The 27,602-nt window shown below is 45.9% G+C and overlaps 2 protein-coding genes across 8 annotated transcripts in view; one reads left to right on the forward strand and one right to left on the reverse strand.

The window, feature by feature from the left end:
• Positions 1 to 15,672, forward strand: part of LOC118365441 (myocardin-related transcription factor A-like) — a 49,867-nt gene extending 34,195 nt beyond the window's left edge. For 6 of the 7 annotated variants that reach the window (XM_035747645.2, XM_035747646.2, XM_035747647.2 and 3 more), the window contains 14 exons: positions 4,652 to 4,707; positions 4,858 to 4,933; positions 5,159 to 5,374; positions 8,837 to 9,114; positions 9,254 to 9,507; positions 9,610 to 9,775; positions 9,874 to 10,326; positions 10,448 to 11,248; positions 11,394 to 11,603; positions 11,710 to 11,826; positions 12,138 to 12,287; positions 12,394 to 12,483; positions 12,633 to 12,690; positions 12,791 to 15,672. In XM_035747645.2, coding sequence (XP_035603538.2) covers positions 4,652 to 4,707; positions 4,858 to 4,933; positions 5,159 to 5,374; positions 8,837 to 9,114; positions 9,254 to 9,507; positions 9,610 to 9,775; positions 9,874 to 10,326; positions 10,448 to 11,248; positions 11,394 to 11,603; positions 11,710 to 11,826; positions 12,138 to 12,287; positions 12,394 to 12,483; positions 12,633 to 12,690; positions 12,791 to 13,386 — 3,521 coding nt within the window. In that variant the 3' untranslated portion in view covers positions 13,387 to 15,672. The remainder of the gene's footprint in view (positions 1 to 4,651; positions 4,708 to 4,857; positions 4,934 to 5,158; positions 5,375 to 8,836; positions 9,115 to 9,253; positions 9,508 to 9,609; positions 9,776 to 9,873; positions 10,327 to 10,447; positions 11,249 to 11,393; positions 11,604 to 11,709; positions 11,827 to 12,137; positions 12,288 to 12,393; positions 12,484 to 12,632; positions 12,691 to 12,790) is intronic. The other variant, XM_035747651.2, reaches the window with a different exon arrangement.
• Positions 15,673 to 24,434: 8,762 nt separating this feature from the next.
• The window catches only part of LOC118365799 (protein shisa-8-like), an 83,240-nt gene continuing 80,072 nt past the window's right edge, over positions 24,435 to 27,602 (reverse strand). Inside the window, exons 4-5 of the mRNA XM_052491074.1 lie at positions 25,854 to 25,931; positions 24,435 to 25,582 (exon numbers count right to left, since the gene is read on the reverse strand). Coding sequence (XP_052347034.1) covers positions 25,011 to 25,582; positions 25,854 to 25,931 — 650 coding nt within the window. The 3' untranslated portion in view covers positions 24,435 to 25,010. The remainder of the gene's footprint in view (positions 25,583 to 25,853; positions 25,932 to 27,602) is intronic.

The raw sequence follows: 27,602 nt of genomic DNA on the forward strand, positions 1-27,602 counted from the left end.
AACAGTAGAGGAGATGGTAGAGAACAGTAGAGGAGATGGTAGAGAACAGTAGAGGAGATGGTAGAGAACAGTAGAGGAGATGGTAGAGAACAGTAGAGGAGATGGTAGAGAACAGTAGAGGAGATGGTAGAGAACAGTAGAGGAGATGGTAGAGAACAGTAGAGGAGATGGTAGAGAACAGTAGAGGAGATGGTAGAGAACAGTAGAGGAGATGGTAGAGAACAGTAGAGGAGATGGTAGAGAACAGTAGAGGAGATGGTAGAGAACAGTAGAGGAGATGGTAGAGAACAGTAGAGGAGATGGCAGAGAACAGTTTTGAGGAGATGGCAGAGAACAGTTTTGAGGAGATGGTAGAGAACAGTTTTGAGGAGATGGTAGAGAACAGTTTTGAGGAGATGGTAGAGAACAGTATTGAGGAGATGGTAGAGAACAGTATTGAGGAGATGGTAGAGAACAGTATTGAGGAGATGGTAGAGAACAGTAGAGGAGATGGTAGAGAACAGTAGAGGAGATGGTAGAGAACAGTAGAGGAGATGGTAGAGAACAGTATTGAGGAGATGGTAGAGAACAGTATTGAGGAGATGGTAGAGAACAGTAGAGGAGATGGTAGAGAACAGTAGAGGAGATGGTAGAGAACAGTAGAGGAGATGGGCGAGAGGGGATGGCAGAGAACAGTAGAGGGGATGGCAGAGAACAGTAGAGGAGAGGAGACTGTGAGGAGAGGGTGAGAGGAGATGGTAGAGAACAGGAGAGGAGAGGGTGAGGAGATGGCAGAGAACAGTAGAGGAGAGGAGACAGTGTGAGGAGATGACAGAGGAGAGGGTGTGAGGAGATGACAGAGGAGAGGGTGTGAGGAGATGACAGAGGAGAGGGTGTGAGGAGATGACAGAGGAGAGGGTGTGAGGAGATGGCAGAGGAGAGGTTGTGAGGAGAGGGCAGAGGATAGGAGAGGGAAAGAGTAGCAGTCACAGGAAAGGCATTGGTCTGCTAAACGACCACTGACGGCAGGTGAGTCATCATGTCCCCTGACTACTTCCTTCGCTCCCCCTCGTTCTCTCGCTTCCCTCCTGAATACATATTTAACCTCCTAGGTCTGAGTATCAGACCATACTGCAAAATAGGTCCTCCTTGTTCGTACTGTCAGTGTGCAGACAGCCACTTCTCTTTCCCCCCATTCCCTCTTACATTTTTGGTGTAGTGTACTTTGAATGGAATAGGGTGCCATTTGGGACACACTCTCTGTCTTGTGCAATCCCATGGTGGCACCACTCCATCCAATCAGAGAGCAGTGAGGAAGTGGTCTCATGTAAAACCAATGTTTTTGTTTGAACCACAGAAAAAGAGAAGAGCTAAATGAGTGTTAGTGATCACTGCTGACCGGAGGACTGGTTCAATTGGAGGCCTGCAATATTTTCTACTCACTGCCTCAGAGATGCGTACACTATATGACCAAAAGTATGTGGACACCTGCTTGTTGAGCATCTCCTTCCAAAATCATGGGCATTAATATGGAGTTGGTCCACCTTCTGCTGCTGTAACAGCCTCCAATCTTCTGGGAAGATTTTCCATAAGAAATTGGACAATTAATGTGGAGACTTGCGTCTAATCAGCCACGAGCATTAGTGATGTCGGGCACTGATGTTGGGCAATTAGGCCTGGCTCGCAGTCGGCGTTCCATTTCATCCAAAAGGTGTTAAATGGGGTTGAGGTCAGGGCTCTGTGCAGGCCAGTCATGTTCTTCCACACCAAGCTCGATAAACCATTTCTGTATGGAACTCTTTGTGCATGTGGGCATGCTGAAACAGGAAAGGGCCTTCCCCAAACCATTGCCACAAAGTTGGAAGCACAGAATCGGCTGGAATGTCATTGTATACTATAGCGGTAAGATTTCCCTTCACTGGAACTAAGGGGCCTAGCCCGAACCTTGAAAAACAGCCCCCGGCCATTATTCACCCTCCCCCAAACTTTACAGTTGGCACTGTGCATTGGGGCAGGAAGCCTATGACGGCGCCATGTTGAAAGTCATTGAGCTCTTCAGTAAATCTATTCTGCTGCCAATTTTTCTCTTTGGAGATTTTATACACCTATCAGCAACGGGTGTGGCTGAAATAGTCCACTAATTTGGAGTGTCCACATACTTTTGTATAAATAGTGGTCAGCCAAATGTCTCTTTGTCCAGACCAACATTAGCCTGAATGTGCACTGTTGGGTGGATAACATAACATTCTAGGACATTGGCTAACAGTCATATGTTTGCTTACGCACATTGTTACGTGTATGTAAATGAATTACTAAGTCAAGGTCATGGGATTTTCCATAGCGTATAACTGTACGCACTAAAGTAGAAAACCGTGAAGCATATTCAGGACGCGCACACTCATGTCTCTGTGGAGAGAAATTTAGATTTTTGCAATTTGAAGCATTTGTCTATTTCAAGATTACAATGAAACTTTGTCACGCCTTCAATTACAGGAATCAAAATGACCTTTTAAAATAGAATAGATACTTTATTGTCCATTTTGGACAGTTTAATGACATTATTGTTTTATATGATTTGACATGAGCTGTTTTTATTAGATGGCTGTTATAGCGAGTGAAATCACATACTGTGTATTGAATTAAATAACAACCATGTTTCTCATGGTTGAAATCATTTAACAATACTTGTGCGACTGCTTGCATGGTTAGCCGGCTGTGGTGTAAGGGTGTGTTTTGTGTCACACTGTGTGAAACTGGGCTATAATAAGCAGACCTGGTGATATCCTACCTTTACATGTAGAACTGCTACTAGTAGAACTGCAGAGGAGACGTGATCCACACACCACCATGCATGGAACACTCGTCCTCACGCTCACAGATGCACTTAGGTGACTCTCGTTAATTCTGCATTCATAAATCCATCACGGTCCATGATGTTCATCAGCTTAGCCACAGACACAGACACAGTCAGTCCATTTAGGAGCACAGGGAAGAACTGAGAAGGATTCTTTCCCCATGTGCATTTCTTCAGTGGCGAGTGGTCAGGATGTACAGTGGTTTGCTCAAGAGGCCAGGTATATTTTTCTTTATTATTTGGTGAAGGAAGGTTTGGGAATCACTTTCAACAATGAATACCTAATTAACATTGCATTAAAGAAGATTAGGGTGCTATGCTATGAGAATGTGAGAGCAACGGCAATTATTGTTTTATTATCTTTCATAAATTCAATTAGAAGGTGTAATGAGGGTCATTTTGTTCAGCCCATACGTCTTGGTTACATAATGGGGTGTTGTGACTAGAAGGAAGGGGAGGAAGCCGGGGAGGAAGCCAGACAGGAAGTGAAAAAAGAGAGTGAAAGTGGTGTTTTATGTACAGTTAGTTGCACAGACAAACACCCAGCATCAGGCTAAACGCGTTCAACTCCACTATAAAAACACAACAACAGACTTCAACCAGATGTGAACTACTCAGGATAACACCTAACTCTCAAAGGCCTCCTGACTTCAGATCCTGGAATGGCTCTTTGATGTTGTCAGCACAATGCCTCGATAATGAAGGGGGCTGTGCTTTTTACTGGTTGGCTCTCCTCTGTGTCTTTCTCACTTAAACACCCACAGCCCCCGAGAGCCGCCCCCTCCCATTACAATAGTTGGATTTTCAAATCAACCCCCGAGGAAGAATAAACAAACGTTTGAGATGGCTGTAGCGTAGCAGGACCGTTAGATGTTATAACTGCTACGTAGCAGTCCCTCTTGTACCCGAACAGCAGGGCAGTGTGTCAGCAGCGAGGGGATTGGAGGCGCTCACGCAAATAAATGGGGCTTTTGGCTTTGACCTCATCATCGCCCTCCTGCTCCTCTCTCCTCACTGACAGACAGGCGCGCTGGAACCGCACCGCCCGGGGAGGTCATGTACTCGTCCAGGAGGCTAGGGGGCACGGGGGTCGAGTCCTAGGGGTGTGGGGGTAACAGTGATGTGCCCATGCTCAACGGGGTGAACTGAGGCTTGTGTCGGTACTATGAGGCTGACCTGCGGCCAACTGACCTGACCCACCCGGTCAGAACACACACTGTGCATTGCAGGGAGGGAGTGAGAGGGGGGAGCTAATGCGTGACTGACAATCTAGCTAGCACTCTCTTTATTGCGGTCTCGTGTCTGCTCTGACCGCAGAAGCAGGTTACATGTCACTTCTCCCCACAGAAACAAGGTACTGCAGGTACCTACCTATATGATAGCTCAATATACAATACATGCATTACTCTATAGACCGGGACGCAACCTCTATTGGCTGGAGTAATTCTCAAACGGTGGAAAATCACATTCAGGGAGAACCCTTTGATGTCTCCATTCCATTCCCACCTTGTGACGATGTCAGACCATGAAAATAGAAACCTGCTATTTGACTCATGCATGACTAGAGGCATACTGATGTGCTATTGGTTTTGAGTAGTCAAGTGTAAAATGTATATTACATTGTGAAGTCATTGCCTGGTACATGAGGACATAAGTTTCTAGCCACTTGTTTTTTTAACATCAGCATGAACATACACTTTGCCCTGTTAATGTCTTCTCTCTCTCTCTCTCTCTCTCTCTCTCTCTCTCTCTCTCTCTCTCTCTCTCTCTCTCTCTCTCTCTCTCTCTCTCGCTCTCTCTCTCTCTCTCTCTCTCCAGCACTGAAAAGTCCAGCTGCCTTCCACGAACAGAGACGAAGTTTAGAGCGAGCGCGGGTGAGTTTCTCGTCATACTCCTCTCACTCTTTGTGGTGTCTGTCAGATGAACACTTTTAAACTGACCCTCAACGGTGAACTGGTTAAAAAAGTGAATCATTTCTCCCCTTCTCTCTTCCTCTTTTCCCTTCCTCTTCTCTCCTCTCCCAGACTGAAGACTACCTAAAGAGGAAGATCCGAAGTCGGCCGGAGAGGTCGGAGTTGGTCAGGATGCACATTCTGGAGGGTGAGTTTCTCAGACAGCGCCCCCTCCCTGAGCCATAGGGTGCTGCACCTGAAAAATGTAGGCTACAAAATAAATTCCCTCAATAGTTTGCTCTTCCATTCCATTAGCTGATATTGAGTGCCATAACTGGTAGCTGTGCTGTGTGCTTGTACCATCGTATCTGCATCATTACATAAGCATTGATGTTGAAACTCACAGCTTTGATTTCCTGGTTCCCTGATAAAGATCACGTGCCTGATGGTTGTTGGCTGGCTAACCCGCTGTGTGCTGTGTGTTCAGAGACGTCGGTGGAACCCTCACTCCAGGCCAAACAACTGCAGCTGAAGAGGGCCCGTCTGGCTGACGACCTCAACGACAAGATCTCCCACAGGCCCGGCCCCATGGAGCTCATTCACAAGAACATCCTGCCTGTGCACAGCAGCATCAAACAAGCCATCATAGGTAACTAAAGCAGCAGCATGAAACAGGCCATCATAGGTAACTAAAGAAGCAGCATGAAACAGGCCATCATAGGTAACTAAAGCAGCAGCATCAAACAGGCCATCATAGGTAACTAAAGCAGCAGCATCAAACAGGCCATCATAGGTAACTAAAGCAGCAGCATCAAACAGACAGCAGCATCAAACAGGCTATCATAGGTAACTAAAGCAGCAGCATCAAACAGACAGCAGCATCAAACAGGCCATCATAGGTAACTAAAGCAGCAGCATGAAACAGGCCATCATAGGTAACTAAAGCAGCAGCATGAAACAGGCCATCATAGGTAACTAAAGCAGCAGCATCAAACAGGACATCATAGGTAACTAAAGCAGCAGCATCAAACAGGCCATCATAGGTAACTAAAGCAGCAGTATCAAACAGGCCATCATAGGTAACTAAAGCAGCAGTATCAAGCAGGCACAGTACCACTCCATATTATGTAGCCACACTAGAAAATGAGCTCTCATGATCACTACACTATTCTATAATTTCAACAGCATCAAACATGTTATTGTAACAAGTCCTCCATTCCACAAGCCCAATGTTTAATTGCCACAATTCACAAATTCGCTCACTAGCGTGACGTGAACATCTGCTGAATAAGCAAAAATAGTCCACCCAGTGACACTATATGAAGGTCATCAGGAACAGGTACTGAATAAAATCTCATATGAACTCTGCTCACACCGGACCCAGTCACACGTCATAGAAATACTGTGCATCTGTGTGTGTCTCAGTGTACAGTGCGTTCGGAACGTATTCAGACCCCTTGACATTTTGTTACGTTACAGCCTTATTCTAAAATGGATTCAATAGTCCCCCTTCAATCTACACACAATGGCCCATAATGACAGCAAAAACAGTTTTTTTTAGAAATGTTTGCTAATTTATTAAAAATAAACTGCAATATCACATTTATATAAGTATTCAGACCCTTTGCTCAGTACTTTGTTGAAGCACCCTTGGCAGTGATTACAGCTTCAAGTCTTCTTGGGTATGACACTACAAACTTGGCACTCCTATATTTGGGGAGTTTCTCCTATTCTTCTCTGCAGATCCTCTCAAGCTCTGTCAGGTTGGATGGGGAGCATCGCTGCATAGCTATTTTCAGGTTTCTCCATAGATGTTTGATCGGGTTCAAGTCCGGGCTCTTGCTGGGCCGCTCAAGGACATTCAGAGACTTCCCCTCCTGCATTGTCTTGGCTGTGTGCTTAGGTCGTTTTCCTGTTGGAAGGTGAACCTTCGCCCCAGTCTGAGTTCCTGAGCGCCCTGGAGCAGGTTTTCATCAAGGATCTCTTTGTGCTTTGCTCCGTTCATCTTTCCCTCTTCTCCTGACTAGTCTCCCAACCCCTGCCGCTAAAAAACATCCCTACAGTATGATGCTGCCACCACCATGCTTCACCTTAGGGATGGTGCCAGGTTTCTTCCAGACAGAACGCTTGGCATTCAGGCCAAAGAGTTCAATCTTGGTTTCATCAGACCAGAGAACCTTGTTTTTCATGGTCTGAGAGTCAAAAACTCCAAGCGGGCTGTCATGTGCATTTTACTGAGTAGTGGCTTCCGTCTGTCCACTCTACCATAAAGGCCTGATTGGTGGAGTGCTGCAGACATGGTTGTCCTTTTGGAAAGTTCTCCAATCTCCACAGAGGAACTCTGGAGCTCTGTCAGAGTAACTATTGGGTACTTGGTCACCTCCCTGACCAAGGCCCTTCTCCCCCGATTTGGCTGGGCGGCCAGCTATAGGAAGAGTCTTGGTGATTCCAAAAATGTTCAGTTTAAGAGTGATGGAGGCCACTGTGTTTTTAGGGACCAGAAATATTTTGGTACCCTTCCCCAGATCTGTGGATCTACACAATTCTGTCTCTGAGCTCTACGGACTATTCCTTCGACCTCATGCCTTGGTTTTTGCTCTGACATGCACTGTCAACTGTGGGGCCTTCTATAGACAGGTGTGTGCCTTTCCAAATCATGTCCAATCAATTGAATATACCACAGGTGGACTACAATCAAGTTGTAGAAACATCTCAAGGATGAACAGTGGACTAGCCGTCCACTGAATACTTAAACAAAAATACCTTATTACATAAGTTTAATACATTTGCAAACATGTGTCATTATGGGGTATTGTGTGTACATTGCTGAGATAAAAAAACGTAACAAAATGTGGGAAAGTCAAGCGTCTGAGTACTTCTCGAATACACTGTGAATGCACTGTGAATACACTGTATGCGTGTTAAAACGTTAAACCTCTGCTTGTCCCTCCTGGCCATCTCCTCCAGTCAAAATGAACATATTGATGTTCAAGTTGTCGTTCTCCCACCATGCCCATCTAGAAGGGCATTGCCTGCCTTCAGATGCTTCTAAGCTGCTGCCAAGCATGGAGATATCATTCTTAACCTTAGATATGTATTTACACACATACTGTACATTCATGACTCTGATGAGCAGGGGCCAACCTCATTGCCCACCTCCCCACTGCGGGCCCCTCATGGGCGCAAATTATATTAATAATACTAATGTTTGTTTGCATTTATGCGTTCACGGTTCACAGAAACATGTCGATTTCAATTTCACACGACACTATAAAATGTGAGCGTGTCAGTTTGTGTGTGGCTGTGTGTGTGCACGCATCAAGACATGACTTGGCACAGTTGGTTGGATTAGATGTAAAGTAAATGTATTGCCACACCAGACTTCACATAACAAGTAGTCTCTACTGTGCTGTTAAACCGTGAGATGAATGAGCATGGTTCAATCTCAGGGGATTGCCTCGGCTGTCAGTGGTTCTTAATAACAACAATCAAATTACAGGCAGTCATATCCACAACAATCCAGAACATGGACATGACCTCAACCTGTGCTGCTTTCCACACGCTTAGCCACACACACACACACACACACACACACACACACACACACACACACAGTGGTGCAAAGGGGAAGCCGTCACATGGTTCAGGAAGAGAATGAATCAAACCCCATATTGGTTATTCATCATCTCCCACTGATGGGAAATGAATAGCCAACGGTGCTCGCTGAGCGCTCCAACTGCCTGCCTCCTGTAAATAAAAGATCCATAATGGTCTTTATCAAAGGCGTGGGGATGTACCAGCCATATACAATGTGATGATAAAGCCCTGGGCCCAGCAGGCCTCCACCTCCTTCTGCTGCCACTGCAGGAATCTCTGTTGATGCGGACTGACTGACTGGCTGCTGAGCGGAATGATGGCATGGCTAATTTTGACACAAAGCCTGGCTTTTTTAAATTTTACATGGCTCTCTCTCACTACATCACAACAACGATGACTGAACTGTCACTGGTGGCTCGCTATTCTACTTTCTCTCACTGTTTATCTCCCACCCTCCCCTTCTCTCTTCACTCTTTTGTTCCGTCTTCTCTTCATCCCTCTTTCTCTACCTCAGAGACAGACTTCCCCAAGGTTGCTGGGGAGATATCCTCCTTTGATGAGGACAGTAGTGATACTCTCTCTCCTGAGCAGCCCATTGGTCAGGAGTCTCCGCTGGGCCACGGCCCTCTGCCCTCTCCCCCCGACGTCCTAGCTTGCAACAGCACCCCCACACCGTTTCTCACTCAGGTTCCTCCGCCACCCCCTCCTCTTCCTCCCTTCTATGGGCCCTGCCAACCAGTGAAGTTGAGCAATGGGACAGCAGTTCTGAGAACCGGCCCTGCACTGATCAAGGTTAGTGGCAGCTGTCACAGCTAATTCTGAGTATTGTACCAAAGTCCATTGTATTATTAGTTTAGCATTACTTCTGTTGTTAACAGTAGACTAGTCCTGTGTTTAATCCACTACGTTTCAATGATTCTTCCCCCTGCAGTCCCAGCCAAAGCCCACCTCAGAGCGCCCCCCTCAGCGATCCAAGAAGCCCAAGGACAACAAGCCCAAGGTGAGGAAGCTGAAGTACCACCAGTACATCCCCCCGGACCAGAAGGCCGACCACGAGCCGCCCCCTCAGCTGGACTCCACCTACGCCAAGATCCTCCAGCAGCAGCAGCTCTTCCTCCAGCTGCAGATCCTCAACCAGCAGCAGCAACACTACAACTACCACACCATCCTTCCTGCACCACCCAAGTGAGTGTGTGTTTGCGCGTGTGTGTGTACACAACTGCTTCACATACCCATCAACTCCAGCCTTTATCCTATCATCGTTTTGACTCGTTTTTTTTTCTCCAGACCACTAACAGATCAACCACCTCCCACCAATGGCCCCTCTCCTTCTCCGGCCGTGCCCGCCCCCTCGACATCCTCCTCCAGTCAAAGTGCACCAAGCCGGCAGAATGTCACACATGTGGGAGGGGCCACACCAGGTTCTTTGCCTCCTAACCTGGATGACCTGAAGGTCAGTAAAAGCCGTTGCATTTATCAAGAGTTGACGGTGTTGACAAAACCAACTGTGTCTAAACATTTCACATTCTGACACCTTCTTTTGTCCTCCAGGTGGCTGAACTGAAGCATGAGCTCAAACTGCGGAGCTTGCCTGTATCAGGCACCAAGAATGACCTCATCGAGCGGTTGAGGAACTACCAGGCTCAGCAGAACAGTCGTGGTGGTGGTAGTGCAACAACTACAACAGCAGGGGGTGCCACAGGGTCTGGGGCCGGAGCGCCCAAAACCAACCACCCAACACAACAACAACAAAAACAGCTACTAAAACAGCAGCAACAACAACTTTCCCAACACCAGGCCCTGTCGTCTGTGGTCCACCAATCAGAAGATGCAGGTGTGGTAACCTTGGCAACCTTCCCATTCATGACCACTGCTCCACAGCAGATCATGCACTTTGGCAGCACTAGCTCCTCCCCGCCAGCCTCTCCTGCCCCCTCGGACCGCTCGCTAGCTGGGATGAGTCCAGACGAGTCGAGCTGTAACGGAGACTCATTTGGGGAGATGGTAGGTCTCCTTTCTATATCAGATGTGTCCTTGCTCTTTTTTTTTTCTATATGTTTTTATAGTGCCCAGATATCAGGTTGTATGGTTTGAATCTTGAGACTACTTTTCTCTTTCCAAATAGGTAAGCTCTCCCCTCACCCAGCTAAGCCTCCATCCCTCCCCACAGCACCGTGGCACTATCAAAGAGGAGTTGAGCGGCTCGGCCACAACAGCCTGCCAGTTCTCCATGGCTGCTCTGCAGAAACGCCTGCAAGTAGCACCCCCGTCTGTGAACAAGGACCAGATGCTGCAGGAGAAGGACAAGCAGATCGAGGCGCTGACGTGCATGCTAAGACAGAAACAGCGGCTGGTGGAGACCCTGCGCGTCCAGCTGGAACAAGGCAAGAGAGGGGGCCGGGACGCCCCCCCAGAACCCCTGGGCCTTGTCAGGGTGAAGGAAGAGCCCCCAGACATCCCCAGCATCCCCTCCACATTTTGCCCCATTGCCCGCTCCCCGACTCCTTCCCAGTGCCACATGGAGGTCACTAAGATGACCATCAAGCAGGAGGTCGGGGATGTGGAAGAGGCCGTGGAGCCGTCCTTGGAAGCCCCACCTCAGCAGGTGCAGCTGGAGAAGATCCAGGCACAGCAGCTGGAGCAGCTGAAGGTGCAGCAGACGCAGCAGATCAACGCGCTGCAGCTGGCACAGCAGCAGGCCCTGCAGCAGCTGCTCCTACAGCAGAACCAGCAGAATCTGCAGAAACACCGCTCACAGCAGAGGAAGAAGAAGTCCCACAAGCAACAGCTCAAGCAGCAGCAACAGCTACTGTCCCAACAACAACAGCAGATACAATCAAAGAACCAACAGCTGTTACAGTCAAAGCATCAACAACAGCAGATATTGCAGGCACAACAACAACCACAGCAGCTGAAGTCACAACAGGTCAGTGGCATTCAAAACAGCTCAACGGCTAGTCACAACAAGAGCTGCAGACAGGGACAGCAAAACAATTGTGATCCCAGTCAAAATAGTCCGTGTGTCACCTTGTGTTAGTCTCTCACTGACTAATGCCTTTGGTCTCTTCCAGGTGTCTCAGATGTTCCTCAATCAGCAGTCGCGCTCCACCACTTCCTTCCCCTTGGATCTCCTCAAGACACACTCCACACCTACCCTGGTGACAGACAGCAACGGCAACCATTTCCTCATCGCACTAACCAATCACTGTGCCGAGAGCCAAGGGAGTGATATGCCACAAGGCACTCCACAGGGCAAAGCATCCAATCGCATCATACTGCAGGTAAACATTTAAATCCCTCTTTCACTCAAACCTAATGTTTTTGTTTAGGGACTCCTTGTGCTGCTTACTTTTCTTCTTACGCTATTTCTCTCCTTGGTCTAACCAGAGACTGCAGTCAACTCCCACCAAGCTGCCCAGCCAATCCCCTCTTCAGTTGTCCAGCAGTGATAGCCAATCAAAACCGAAAACTCAACCAGGCCTGGTGAAACAGCCAACCAGAAAGGTAAGGGACGGTTTCTAAAAGCCTGATATGTAGGATGTCCATTGAACAGCGGTCAACTGACTGGCTTGTTGCTAATGTCCCATTAAGTGAGATACATTCAGAAATGCCTCGGTGACTCAAATAATATGCTGACAGAATCCTTGATGTATATATATAAGCGCTGATAACTAATGCAATATAATAGTGATTATTATTCTGGTAATTGCTGTAATGATATTCCTCATCTTTGTGATTTATGTTTTCAGCTCAGAATGAAGATTTCAGCTCATTTGCATCTCAGCTAATTAAGATTTATCTCTCATTTTGCTTAGGGACAGAAGGCGGGGCTGCAGATGTCAACCAATCACTCCCCAGGGGTCGCTCTCTCCCTCTCTGCCCCGCCCAATCTCCAGCCTTTCTTCCCCAATGATGACTCCTCCCCTTCTGAAAAAGACACCTCCCCCTCTCCTCCAGCTCAAACGGTAATTGTGAACTTGTTAAAACTGGTACTGTAATTGCGGTTCTTTAAAGGGACAAGTTAATAGTATACATTTTTAAGACATGAGAACATTCTTCTATTTCCATCAGGAGGATTTGAGTCCAGGTCTTGACCATGAACCCCTGTTCAGCCCTCCTTCTCCCAAACAGACGCCCTCCCCTAACCCACCGGATGACAAGGTAACCCACGCCGCCTGGTTGTCTCTCTGTTTCTATGTTTGTGTCTCAGAGGTCTCATTATGGACAACCATGCCAAGGCTCTTCTGTATTCACCTCTCAACTCAGTGGCTGTGTCAGGACTTACTCTTCTCCCTGTGTCTTGCTCCCAGGATAATGGATCCACCCAGCATATGGACGACCTCTTCGACATCCTGATTCAGACAGGAGGTGAGTGTTGAATGGCGATAGAAGAAGAGCTCCTCCTGGTTTCCTGATTCAATATTTGTCTCCTACTGGTTGACATTTCTTCTCTCTCCTCCTCTCCCAGAAATCTCAGCCACCTTCAAACCAGCACCCGACCCTTCCCTGGCGCGACTGCGCCCCAACACCCCTTCCCCTTCCCACTCTCAGGCCCCCTCCCCTCTCCAGCTGCAACTCCACTTCTCGCCCTCCACCCCTCCCGAACCCGAGACCCCCCAGTCAGGCCAAGGGGAGGAGGAGGAGCTGCAGGCGCCGGCCACAGATGATCAGGACGTAAGCAACACAGGAAGTGGACGTCTGGAGGACTTCTTGGAGAGCACCACGGGCAAACCCCTCCTGGGGGTGGAGCCTGGTGGGCCCCTGACCCTGATTGATGACCTTCACAATCAAATGCTAAGCACCCCCAGCATCCTGGACCACACATCCTCGCCCATGGACACCTATGAGCTGTCGGGCTACACAGCCAACCCCCCTGGCCTGGACTTCGGAGACCATGCCCTGGACAGCATGGATTGGCTGGATATCACCATGGGAGGGGCGAGCAACGAGATTGCAGGGCTCGCCCCACTGGGTCCCCTGGGCCCCCACACTCCCCCCAGCGTCTTCTCAGCAGACTTTCTGGACAGTTCAGACCTGCAGCTCCACTGGGACTCCTGCTTATAGCCCTGGACAGTCTTAGTGTCATCCACACGGATGGATGCTGATGTTACGTTGTCAAACTCTTTCTCTCTTTTCTCAACGTACGGTACAACGACTCAACAACACACAGGCTCTACTGCACTCTGAACTCAGTCCCTCTTACTGAATAACACTTTGATAGATTTCTTATGTGCAAACTTATACGTTCTATAAGGCAGGCCCTCTTACACGCGTAGCTTATACAGTAATACCTTTGTTAACAAACCCTGCGGACTGAAGTTGATGATGCTCCTTCACCTGAGCCAGTCAACAGCTTACCGTAGCCACCCATCTAGACTATTGTCTACGTTTATTATTGCCCTTAGTAGTATTAGTAATAGTGTGGCGATATTGTAACAATGTTGAACCAGTAATGTGAGAACAAGACGATAATCACATCTGTCTAGCAGCTTTAGGGTTAAAAAAACAAAACACAACCTACTTATTTTCATGAGAACTTTAGAGGAGATGATCAGGGAAGCCAAGGTGAAGGAGAATCAAGTAGCTGTTTGTTAGCATGAATGCATGCAGGTGACAGACCGTGGCTCCAGTGTAGCAGTCTGGTGACCGCAGCTCTGACTGAGTAGGAGAACTGCAGCAGGAACCCGGTACAGAGGAGAGACACACAGACAGTGACATTTGACTATGATATATATTTTTCCCATAATATGGGGTGTATTTTGGAATATATTTGAAAATGCCAGGAAACATGATTTCGTGTTTTAGAACACGTGGTCTTACCCTCTTAGCTTTAATGATATTGCTATAGAACATTATGACAGGCGTGATAGGATTTGATATATTTGATAAAAATGAGAACCTGCTTTTTTTTAACAGAGGTATTGCTGCTACGTAGTGTACTTTATCTCCCTTGGACGTAGGTTCATTTTCATAGACGCACACAACTATATGTCAGCCAGTACTGTAGCTAAAGTAAGTTATGGTTAAGAGATTGCAAAGATGGGAATGTTTGTTTCATTTGAACCTATATAAGCAATTAAGTATGCAGAGATGACGTGTATACTGTAGTCCACTCCATCAATTATAGTGATGCCTACTGAACCAGGAGCCACATTGGTGAATCACGAATGCTGTGTTATTATTTTGGGTGCCCCTTAACATCGTGACTGTATTATTATGTACTGTATCAGTACCTTTGCCAAACTATTTTTTAATAAAGTCCTCCCTATAAATTCTTGCTGTAATATACCAATTTAGACACTGAAAATGTATTATAATGCAGTTATTTGTTTGACTTGACAGTGTTTTTCCATTTTAGGCAACGGAGCACTACGAAGTACATGGTTTACTGTGACAAATTCTGTCAACAGTGTGAACTCTGTATCCGGAGTTAGAAAACCAATTTTGTATTTTATTGAACCTTATTTTACTAGGCAAGTCATTTAAGAACAAATTGTTTCCCGGCCAAACCCGGACGACGCTGGGCCAATTGTGTGCCGCCCTATGGGACTCCCAATCACGGCTGGATGTGATAGTCTGCATTTGCACGGCCTCAGACTCACACAACACTGCACCATGTGCACAGGCTCAATGTTGAGCATCGCTTGATTGTTTGAATGTATTCTCCTTTTTATGGTTTGTTGCATATCACCACAAACATACATTCAAGATTTGCTTCTCTCTCACTTCTCCTGTGTGTGTGTTTGTGGTGGGGGCGGACAGGCAGTTCCTGTCCAGTATATCCCCCTCTTTTTGCCCTTATGGTGGCCTGATCAGCCCCGATCTGCTGTATTAGAGATTCTGAAATGCTCAATTTTAAGTTGTAAACACTTGAGGGATTTGGGGATTGCTCTGGGGAGGGAAACTGGTTAAATTTGATAAATTGTGGTTTACAGCGTGGATGTTTGGGGGCCACAGCATGGAATGAGGGTTGGAGATGAACATTTTTAAAAAACGGATACTGTGACGTCATCATTTAGCACCACATTCCCCCTAGAGCAGTTTTCTCCAACTGGTGGCCCGTGTCCCAAATTTGGCTAGTGGGTCATTTTATTTGGCCCCCCAAATTTTCTGAGCAAAATAAAATACAATATATTTATTTTTTGGACATGAAAGACTAAAAACACGAGCAAATCGGCTTTGTTATTTTAATTTTGGAAGTCTGTTCCAAATAATTCCCATGCTATCCAGTATGTGTTTATATACAAATGTATGCAAGGTTTGAAATGATTACATCTGTTTTGTCATATATTTGTAAATATGTTCCAGTCCCCTGACATCTACTCAATAAAAAATAGGTCTGCAGCTGAATCTAGTTGATGATCCCTGCCCTAGAATGACCAAACTACTGTATTACAACTAGTCCATAGATGGATAGACCCTGCTTTGCAACTGCCCACTTTCATGTGCTCACTTTTTGTTTTGTCTGTGTCTGTAGGTATACTGATGAGGAGGAACACAAAGGTGTATATTTATTGGTATTGGTTTCCCACATGTTATGTAGATCACATGTATCATCTTTGTATACATTGTTTTATTTAATGCTTTCTCAAAAACCTTACAGGACCCAGTCACAGCAGCCATCGTCCTCTTCCCTTGCCTCTTCAATGAAGATCCAAGGGGCTTCTGGACACTTGTCAAAACTGAACTCTTTCAGTAAGCGGTTAATATCCCCCCCTTAAACGTTTTAAGGAACCATTAAAGGATTCTTTGAAAGCTTTCTAGCTCTCCTCTAGCCCCTCCCATATTGTCCCTTTCGTTTAATTAACCAATCTGGAACCCCAATAAATTTTCCGGACAATTACCAAAGTTAATCTGTTTTAAGCTTTTATTTTGTCAGTGAAGAAGTGTCCCGTCTTTTCAGTTGAATTCCTCTTGCTACTTTATTCCTGACTGTAATTGAAGCTGAAACAATAGTGTGCAGGTCTCTGAGTATTGAGCAGGGTACTTTATTTCTACCAACTAATTGAAAACGTCACTCGAGACCCCCCCCCCCGTCACCCCATCCCGCTTAAGTCGTTCCGGATGCATCCAATCGCAATGAATTCCTCCGCATTTAATTCATTTTCTGCACTGAAATAGTCCATCAGGTTTTATGGTCTGCCCAACCCCACCCACTACTCCATCACAGATCACCCCTCTTAAACCATACGTATTGATTAGGGTCACTAGTGTTTTATGAAGTGGTGGGGGTACCTACCTGCCATTGTTGGGGGATTGAAGCAATCTCCCTCTGGAATTAATTTGACAAATGACAATCCTCCGGTTGACATTATTGGGGAGTCCTGTAGAGGTAGAGCTGCAAATTGAGTTGATTGACAGAAGTACAGTACAGACTTGGAAGGGAACCAAATCCTTTTTTCTTTCCTGTGTTACCTCTTCTGGCCACCAGGGTGTGATGTGACCTTCAAGTAAAGGGTGCCTGATTTCCTTCAAAATGGGAGAATAGCAATGCAGGGGGACTATGCAGCTCTTCAGGAGTGCTCGAATTGAATTGAGTTTATGAAACGGTGGATGGGAAGATTGATGGAGCCCATCCATCTAATATACTGAGGTCGCTGTCGATGCCCCTCTGCGGACAGACAGGGTGTCCAGCCGTCCACACACTATTACGACCCGAGTGACTGACCATTACAGGACCACCACACCACTCGGAGCACGGCGCCTGCATATGTCAGTTGCTTGACCCGTGTCTGCTCTTATCTATTTCTCTTTGTCCTCCATGTTTTCCATCCACACACTTCCCTCTCTCTCCCTTTTTTAAGCCTGTCGTTGCAGCCTGGGACCTTCCTGCCTGTGCACTGACAGCTGCTGTGTGCAGACACTGAGCAAATGAGATTGATGGAGCTGTCGCTGGCCTGCAGAGTTTGGGCGTGTGTGTGTGTGTTTGAGTGCCAGAGTGTATGGCATGTGAGTGTGTGTGTGTGTGTGTGTGTGTGTGTGTGTGTGTGCGAGAGCATATGTGTGGAGAGGGAGGTTTGAAAGGCTCGATATCCTCCGACTGCAGTCCAAGCACCCCTTACTGTTGTGCCAGACTGTTGCCTGTCTCAAACCCCTTATTCTGCTCCCTCCCCTCAGGCCCAGCCGCCCCTCAAGGCCCCCCATTCTTGCCGCACAGTTAACAATCAATCAGCAGTATTACAATCACAATGCTGGTTCCTCGTGGTGGGCTTATCTCTCTCTTAGTCAGCTCTCTCCGGTTTTGCTGTCGCTCTTGTCTCTGTTTCTTAATCTAGTGCTGTCTTTGTCTCTCCTGTTCAATTCCCTCGGTTCTGCTTCCCTCTTTCCTTCTGGAAATGTCACATTCCTTTTTTCCCCACTTCCGTTCGTCCTGCTTCTTCTTTCATTGTCCCATGCTGTCTTATTCTTGCTCTCTTTCTGTTCCTCTCCCATAGCGTTATGATTTGATCATTTCCTTCATTATTGACTGCATTCCCTTTTAGTGTCCATGGTCTCCCTTATCTACACACCCTGGTCTCACAGACTAGGGGTAACATAGTAAATGTAAAGCCTGGAGACTGAAATTAGTATGATATCCTGCGTTTGGTATGTTTACATAAGACAAGAAACAAAAGGAGGAAGGGTGAATGGTCAATCCGGGTGGATGGGTGGATGGTCAATCCGGGTGGATGGGTGGGATAATGCGACCATCTAGCAACCCAAAGGTTACGTGTTCGAATCTCATCATGGACAACTTTAGCATTTTAGCTCATTTGCAACTACTTACTACTTTTGAGATACTTTGCCACTATTTAGCATGTTAGCTAACTTTAACCTAACTTCTAACCCTAACCCAGACTATTTGCATTGCCCCCCCCCCTCACCTTTACACTGCTGCTATTCTCTGTTTACTATCTATGCATAGTCACTTTAACTCTACCTACATGTACATATTACCTCAATTACCCTGACTAACCGGTGCCCCAGCACATTGACTCTGTACCAGTACCCCCCTGTACATAGCCTCGCTATTGTTATTTTACTGCTGCTCTTTAATTATTTGTTACTTTTATTTAGTATTTTTTTACTTATCTATTTTACTTAACACGTATTTTTCTGAACTGCATGGTTGGTGAAGAGCTTGTAATTAAGCATTTCACTGTAAGATACGTGTTGTATTCGGCACATGTGGCAAATCAAATTTGGTTTGATTTGACCGCCTAATCGAGCGAACCTTAGCCACAACAAAGTGGAATCGGTAACATATCATACGTTTTGCAAATTCTGAACATATTGTAATTTGTAACATTTCATATGAAATGGATGGACATCCACAAATGAATACATACCATACGAAATGTATTGTATGATTATACTAAATGGAGTGTCTCGGATTAACATACAGAATAATATGAAATGCTCCGAGACCAGGTTGGTCTACACCATGTCGGCTGCTAGTAAAACTTATTGAGAGCAGGAAGCAGAAATGTACTTTATACCGTTTGGACTATACCACAGTATTGGTTTAGGATATAATAAAAAAAAAGGCTTTTTTTACTCCCTGTCTGACAGACACTCACACAAACATGCCAAGACACAAGGTTTCTCTGACCATTTTCATTCTTTATCAAGTTCATACAAAGAACACTTAGTAAGGTTTCCTCTAAAAAGAGATGGTTAAAAAGCCAGACAATAACTTTGACCTTGACTCTTCCTCAAAAATTATTGTAATTAGTGCTGTAAAAATGGAAACAATCTTCATCACTGTTGTCATTATCATCATCGTCATCCTCAATGATAACCTCTTTTAAAATGAAAGTAAACAGCTAGGGAATGAAAGGACCCTATTGAGGCTACGATGGTGTCTTTATGAGACTGATTGAATCTGCATAGGACTGAAGTGTTAAAGTTGGGTGGGAGGGTTTTTTAATTCCCCTCATATCAATGTCCTCTGTCTTTGTGGAAGGAGCTCATTGGAACACTCCTATCAAGTGATCTGCCCAAATGCAACATCCTGTGAACCTTTAGTGTAGTTATATTAATGCTCTATAATAGGAGTGTGCTGCTATGTATTTCAGAGTCTTTTAACCTGAACATTTATCATTCCTAATTCAGGACATTGCCTCAGGTTGTCCACTACTGGAGTGGGAGGATGAGAGAGAGAGAGAGCAAGAGAGGGATGTGGTTTGTGGCGTTTGGCTCTTTGCTCTCTCTGATGGAGTCAGTCCAGACCCTGGAGACTTATAAATGAAGTGAAACATCAGTGACAGCTGGCCTGGGTCTCCGTTTGGGATGGGGTGGCAGAACAAAACAAATGCAGGGCACTAGGAGAAAGGGATGCCCAGATAAATGCTGAACTCATGGAGAACATGCCCAGCAGACCAAAGGGTTGGACTTCAATTTCTTTTCTTCTGTTGACAGTGCCTGTCTTCCTTATACAATGTGAATGAAAGCCTCCAAATTAACATACAACATGCTTTTCATTTTGTCTTGCCTGTTCTTCTGGAATTATATTTCCTGTGTCAGTGTGTACTGTACTGAGTGCATGTGTGTTCGTGTGTACACATTTATTCACATCATGTAGGCCTACACATTTTTCTAGACATTAAATATACATTTTTAGCTCCATTTCTCGTGGCCTTTAACTATGAATAAAGAACTGCATAATCAAAACCACATGTAAACAGAGAACATAAGAACACCTGCAACAACAAGATTTATTTTTAGATGTCAGGCAGTATAATTAGTACAGGCCCGTCAGCTAAATTAATATCATTTCTGGTCAAAACATGCAATGTTCCAGCACCTTAATTACCTTGTATCTCCATTCTATCTAGACAGCCTGGGCATATTAAGAGGTGTCCAAACCAATTTTGGGATTCATTTAAAAGCCATGGACCTTGAATATAAATCAAATGAGATGACAATTTCATTTAAAACAATCCAATTTTACATTTATAATTGGGCTATTTTATTGACCAAGTCTACAGGCGTTGCAAAGGTACTTGATAGATGCTTGGTTAAGGACGTCAATTAAAATCCTCCCTATTGTTTCTTCCTTGTTGTCTTAGAGTTTACGCACCCACGGATACTGTTTCATGGTGCTGGGGAAGAGGTGGGTATGGCGGCTTAATGGTAAAGAAATCTTGCTGATACTGGGCCCCCTCATAAGGTTAAGATTAAAAATAGTACCAGTATTTGCCCTGCTTTACAGAGTGGAGTAGGGGGAAGGGGGGACTTTTAGCTGATAGAACGAGGAGGAGGCCTCCCCTCCTTAGCCTCGCATGTTGTCAGATAACTTCACATACACCAAGGGTTTGAAACTCTTCTGCCAGCTAACAACCCAAAGAAACAGATCGGAGATGTCAGAACAAATTAATTTCGGTGACCCAAACACTGGTAGCTCTCCACTCAACACAAAACGAGAGAAAGATGTGTTTTTCTTGTTTAAGTCTATAAAAAGCCCTTATATAAAACAATTATTTCACCATTTTTACAGAAGACAAGTGGTACAATATATATACACAAGTACGTAACAATCAAAGGTAGTCTACTACCAAAAGTATGGAACAACACATGATTTGCAGATATAAGTTGCACAGGAATCACAAATCTTCAATCGTCATTGTTAACTAATGTGTTGCCAAAGCACTTGAATACAATGCATTTTTGACATGAATACATGAGTGTATGTACCATACATAGTATCCGAAAAAGCACAAGCTTCAAACACAGGACGTTTTCTGTTGGGAAGAAGTGCGTGGCCAGTTTTGAATCTGAAAGCACTTCATCTCTCGTCAGTCAAACGCTACTTTTTTGAAAGAACTTCCAATCCAAATACAGTACAAAAAAATCATACACAATATATTGCTACGGATGAAACCCAAGTATGTCTACCAGGTTGCATTCAGATAACCTGTTGTAGAATAGTTGCGTTTAAGGAAGTTTTACAAAGAACAGTCGTTCAGCTCTTTTAGGGTGCCGTATATACAGTGTAATCATAGAGATTGAGTATGCACACTAAGCTGATGGTCCACAGTCAGACATTCCCACTATGTGCTATCAGTTACGTGTACTCAATTTCTCCTGATAAGAATTATTTTGGTCCAGCACCTACAACCACAGAATGGACGACTGTGAGATATACATGGCTCCTCTGTCCTGCTCCTCGTCCAGTGTTGAGAAACAGAGGCAAAACTTTGGGCCAGTAAGCCTTCGTCAGCTTTAATTCACTTTTGCCTGTCCAACACAGACTGAGGCAATCCAAAACCAGCGGGCTTACTGTGACAGTATTGGTGTAGGATTCACTGTACGGAGGCCTGGGGCAAAATGACTCTGGCATACCTGTGGGCCAAAAAGGCCCTTCACCGGGTAAATGATACTCAAGTAGGGTGTCACTGTTTAGAACAGTCAGCAGTGTTTGTCTCCCGTGAGTCATATATACCTGCGGGTCAACATTCGCTCAGCACTAGGATGGGAAGAAGAGGGACATTAAGGTGGAATCTCAGCCAATTACAGTGCTTCGTTCCACTATAGGAGGCAAGCCAAGGCGCTAGCCTGGCAACATCCTGGTGCCTCGCTAGCTGCCAGCTTGGCCCCAGGCTGTGTTTGTCCTTGAGGCCTCACAGAGACTCACCCTCCTCATGGAGACTCCCTGGAGCCTGAAGGATCCATGTGTCACAACGTCAGCATCGTTCAGCTAGCGTTAGCAAAACTATCCTAGTGCCTGCAGCCTGTAGAGCTCAACTGAGGTTTCAGAGGTGTCCACTCTTGCAGGCCAGCCCTGATAACTGCTTGTAGGTTTGTGTTTCCTTTAGTATGGCCTTGCTGGAATTGTGTCTGTAAAATAACATTTGAATCCGTCCAATAGTAAAAGGTCATGGAGAGCTAATCAAGCTTTTATTCTGAGTGGAAAGGGTTCTCAGAGTTCTGATTCGCTAATGCAACTTCCTCTGCCGGAGAAGCGCACGAAGAGAGAGAAGAGAACATTAAAATAAGCTCTGTGAAAAGCTCTGTGGTCTGGTTTCTGAGAAAATAGTCCAAAATACCTTTCAGAAGAGCCTGAAAAATCTTGGTCTATGTAGCTCTGCTTCCACCTCAGCTCCCCACATTTAAAGGACTCCGGAATGGTCCAAAGTCAGACTCCAGAGAGAGGGTTTGCAGATAGATGGGTACTTATTGCTTTGCAGACAGAACATATTGCTTGTTACTTGCACACATCCATTGCTTGTTCACAACCAGTAATGCATTCTGAACGATAAAGGAGAGAGTCCATAGAATGCTTTATATGGCTGGGCTGTTAAGCTAAGAATCATTGTGTCTAAACCCCACCCCCACTTTTATGAATTGAAGTTGGAGAAAGCTAAATGGTGACCGTGCATGCTGCATACGGTAGCTATGAGTGCAGATGTGCATGATGCATATTTATACATGTACTGTGCATTTCCCAACACTTCTCTATTTCTGATTTACTTTTATTCATCCATATCATAAAAACAACAATAACTCCAAGTGGGTCTTGTGTAGATTACATAACAGCTTTAGAAATCCTGAAGTATGAACCGTGGACAGATCATTCAAATCCCCAATGAAATGTAACATAAGCATTAACCCACAATTGTCTCCAATTCCAACACGAATGACTCCATCGGCTGCACGTAGTTTAAATCAATTAAAATGTCCTATATTCCATATCATGCTGCTGCATAGGCTACAGTGAAACCACTTGGTGTCTGTCTGTAACACAGAATGGCTCAACAATAGCAGCCGAACGAATCTCCAAATCATTTAACACTGTGAAAGCCCTGCTCCACTCCATGCGTGCCTAGTGCGTGAGAGTGTGTGAGGGCCTGCCATGCTGGCGATTGGGTATCATTAGTTATGGCTGCACCCCCCCGTGAGGAGGCATGGTGTCCCCTGGCTGGGAACAGCTTGGAAGACCATGCAGGGGTTGGATGCTGGAGGCTCCCACCATAAGTCAAGCCCACTGGGGAAAGGAAGAGCAGAGGAAAGGGGGTCTGGTGGAGCTCAGGGACAGGCTGGAAGCTGGTTGGTGGGGAGGAGCAACAGTAGCAGCAAATGGTGAATGACTCTAGTAAACACGACTGACTGGCTGCCATCCGTTGATACGGTTCCACCTGTCTGGAATACCCTGGGCGTAGGTATGCACTGCAGCGTAACCTGTTTACTTATGATAATAAATTAAGCTTGAGGCTTGGGCTAAATTGCAGGAGAGTCCACTGAAACGTACGGTGAAGGACGGCGCTTGTGTGAACTTAGACGTATCAGATTTCCATGCAAATATTGTACCTTGCGGTCAAGTGTAAAATGATAACGAGCCAAGAGGAGTTGCTTGCTCTCCTGTAGCTGGAAATAATCCTTGTGGTTGGGAAAGACTTACTGTAATGTCTATGTTTAGCCACTAGCTTCAACCCAGCTGCATTTACAGTGACTCATTATACATATAGATGAACCATACAACTGCATTCAACAAAATGATCATATTAAAGGCTATTTTAATATTACAATAATATATGCATGCATCACATGAAATGCTGCCAGTCTGGAAGACATACTTTAATAAAATACTCTGTATGATTTTCCTTCCTTCCTGACCTCTGTGCTTCATGTTTGGATAAATTCTTCAACAGCCAAAGCTAAGATAAAATGAAAAAGCAATGACCTTTACTTCACACCTACAACTTTCCACCCTTGTATTGCCTTTGGCACCATATTACCCAGGACAGACACGGTGACCTGTCCTGCCCTCTAGCAGGCGCCTATTGTCCCTTGCAATTTGCATCGGGCCTCAGTTGAAGCTTCACTAACACAGACGGTTCCATTCAACACGACTGTGGTGACCTTGCTGATACCTGTGCCGTTTGCCCTTTCCGATGCATGCGTCACCGATTAAGACAACAGCAAACAACACAACGCTGAGAGACGTGGACGCCCCAGGGCGTCTCCAGACACAACCACTGTGTAAGATTCCCCAGTTTTGACGACCAGGGGGCCTGAAGCTTCAGGGCTCTTCTCCAGCAGGTGACGAACAGGAGGTGCTTGCCGCACCAAACCTCTGTCCGGCTTAGTTCCTCATCCCTTATGCTTCAAGATGAATAAACAAGCACCTCTCTCTCTCTCTCTCTCTCTCTCTCTCTCTCTCTCTCTCTCTCTCTCTCTCTCTCTCTCTCTCTCTCGCTCGCTCGTACAGATTTGCCAGAATGGTATCTCACTCTGTTCTGGATGGAGGGTGATGGGAGCTGACAAGACAATGGCATTGTCACTGCTGTTGTTCAGGGTCCTGGAGGTGCTTTACCCATGTGTACCACTCTGACAGGCTGCAAACAGTAGGAGAGTGTGTAAGTGTGTGTGGGGGGGGTAGGGATTTGTAGAGTAGTGGTGCCAGTGGGAGAAAAGAGGAGATTGACCAAAACAAAACAGGGAGGACGCTGGGACAGAGAGGGAATTTAAAGGAACCAGGTTTAGAGAGAGCGAGTCACTTCATGTGATCGTTACCTTCCGTTTTGGGTGTTTCATTATCAATAACAAAGAAAACCTGCAATTAAAATAGCAATAGAAGATTGCCTGTCCCTGTTCATCCCCCCAGCCATCAACACGACATTGATTCATACAAAAAGCTCTCGCTCCCAGGCCTTACTCCCAGTCCTATAGACTCTTTTCTTGCTTTCCTACTCTCCAAACGTTCATGCTCAGACTGTGACCTCTGTCTTGCTGTTGGTGGGCAGCCCTTTGTTTTTGGGGTGCATGTGGGGCGACTGTCCATAGCCCAGGGGCTGGGAGAAGAGTTCCGGGAGTGTCTCAATGCTGAACTGCCGCTTGTTGGAGTAGGCCTGCCGGCGGCTGTTGGGCTGTTGATGTAACTGCTGTTGATGTTGTTGATGTTGTTGATGTTGCGGATGCTGCTGATGCTGCTGATGCTGCTGATGCTGCTGATGCTGAGGATGCTGCGAATGCTGCGGATGCTGCTGCTGTGCCTGCCCGATGTGGGAGGCCGTTGGATGCTGGACATGGCCCTTACTAGGGTCCCAGACTTTGAAGGCTGAGCTGGAGGTAAGCGGGTGGGTGTTAGTCTTGGAGACCTTGGGCTTGGGGAGCTGGGCGGCGGTGATGGTTATGGCCAGTGGGGCGTGGATGTCTGGAGGGGGCAGGAAGGGCTTGTCCTTGTGAAAGGCGATGGGCTGGAAGGTGGGGGGCGAGGAGTGGTGGCGGGAGTAGTCCACCATCGGGTAGCCCTTGTAGTAGTCTCTTGCTGCCGTATCTGCTGCGAGAAGGGGGAGGAGACAAAGGTGGGGGAGAGAGAGAGAGAGAGAGAGAGAGAGAGAGAGAGAGAGAGAGAGAGAGAGAGAGAGAGAGAGAGAGAGAGAGAGAGAGAGAGAGAGAGAGAGAGAGAGAGAGAGAGAGAGAGAGAGAGGGGAATGCGGTTAGTGGTATAGAGGTCAAAATACCTTACAAATACCTTTAATCTTTTCCTTTGACATGGTATCCACTCAACCTGTAGGTCCACAATGAGTTATATGGGTCAGAATATCTACCTGGTACCCCCAGAGACCTCAACAATGTCCTCCTTTGTTCAGATACAGTAAGAGCTCTGTTATCCAGTGGCCAAACCCCTAAACCAAGTTAAAACAAAACAAAACAACAATGAAAATCTGTAAGGATCTTCTGCACAAGCATCTCCTCCCTACTTTATCATGCTGTAAAGACAAGTGTGATTCCAGGTAATTACATTGTACACATTGTAATAGCAGCGTAATAGACCCCATCATAATGTGGCTGTAAAATATGCTGGAATAGAAGAGCACAGATGAATAGAATGCGTTGAGTTACCCCACTCATATCACTTCAATAACCTCACCCAACCTCTCTGTTTGAATTAAATGTACACATTTAGGCAAGTTATACAAGACATTGTGTCCCTTTCTGGAGTCACTTGTATGCTATTCTGCTGCCAAGGGAAGAATTAAGGTGAGACACCTCTCCCCCTGTGTTAATCCCTGTGCCATTGGCTGTGTATTATATACCATGAAAGGAACCAGTAGCTTTTCACCATCATCCCTAAACCAGCCAACCTGTCAGGTAAACCTACAATGACATGGAGGTAGAGCTGCACAGAGTGTACAGCGGCTTACACCCACAGGGGCTTGGTTCTGTGTGTGTGTGTGTGTGTGTGTGTGTGTGTGTGTGTGTGTGTGTGTGTGTGTGTGTGTGTGTGTGTGTGTGTGTGTGTGTGTGTGTGTGTGTGTGCTTGAGAGGGGGGTTAAATGCCTGAAGCCCCGTACCGTTAACGTTGAATGAAAACAAATAAGAAAAAATAGCAACTGGCGGATAAGCTGGAGTTTGGAGGGGAATAAAAATAGAGTGGGTTTAGTGTGTCGTGTCGTATTAGTGTGGGAGCCCTGAGTGCTGCTTCATGAGGTCACAGCCGCAAACCCCTCAGCCCTCAGACACTAACAACCTTGTTCGCCTCACTGTTGTGTCATTTAGGTTTTTTCTTCCCCTATTTTGTTGGAAAAAATTATCCTGGCTGTTGTTGTTTCTTTTCCCCCTCCCCCTCAGCCTCTGAGTGTGTGTGTGTGTGTGTGTGTGTGTGTGTGTGTGTGTGTGTGTGTGTGTGTGTGTGTGTGTGTGTGTGTGTGTGTGTGTGTGTGTGTGTGTGTGTGTGTGTGTGTGTGTGTGTGTGTGTGTGTGTGTGTCTGTGTGTGTCTGTGTGTGTGTCTGTGTGTGTGTACAGGGAACCAGAGGAGGGATAGTCCCACGTCACTCGTAATTCACTGTATCACAATTCCAGTGGGTCAGAAGTTGATATACACTAAGTTGACTGTGCCTTTAAACAGCTTAGAAAATTCCTGAAAATTATATCATGGCTTTAGAAGCTTTTGATAGCTTAATTGACATCTTTTGAGTCAATTGGAGGTGTACCTGTGGATGTATTTCAAGGCCTACCTTCAAACTCACTGCCTCTTTGCTTGACATCATGGGAAAATCAAAAGAAATCAGCCAACACCTCATAAAAAATTTGTAGACCTCCACAAGTCTGGTTCATCCTTGGGAGCCAAACCCCTGAAGGTACCACGTTCATCTGTACAAACAATAGTATGCAAGTGTAAACACCATGGGACCACGCAGCTGTCATACCTCTTAGGAAGGAGATGCGTTCTGTCTCCTAGAGATGAACATACTTTGGTGCGAAAAGTGCAAATCAGTCCCAGAACAACAGCAAAGGACCTTGTGAAGATGCTGGAGGAAACTGGTAGAAAAGTATCTGTATTCACAGTAAAACG

The sequence above is a fragment of the Oncorhynchus keta genome, chromosome 32 (genome assembly GCF_023373465.1).
Source record: "Oncorhynchus keta strain PuntledgeMale-10-30-2019 chromosome 32, Oket_V2, whole genome shotgun sequence".
NCBI lineage: Eukaryota > Metazoa > Chordata > Actinopteri > Salmoniformes > Salmonidae > Oncorhynchus > Oncorhynchus keta.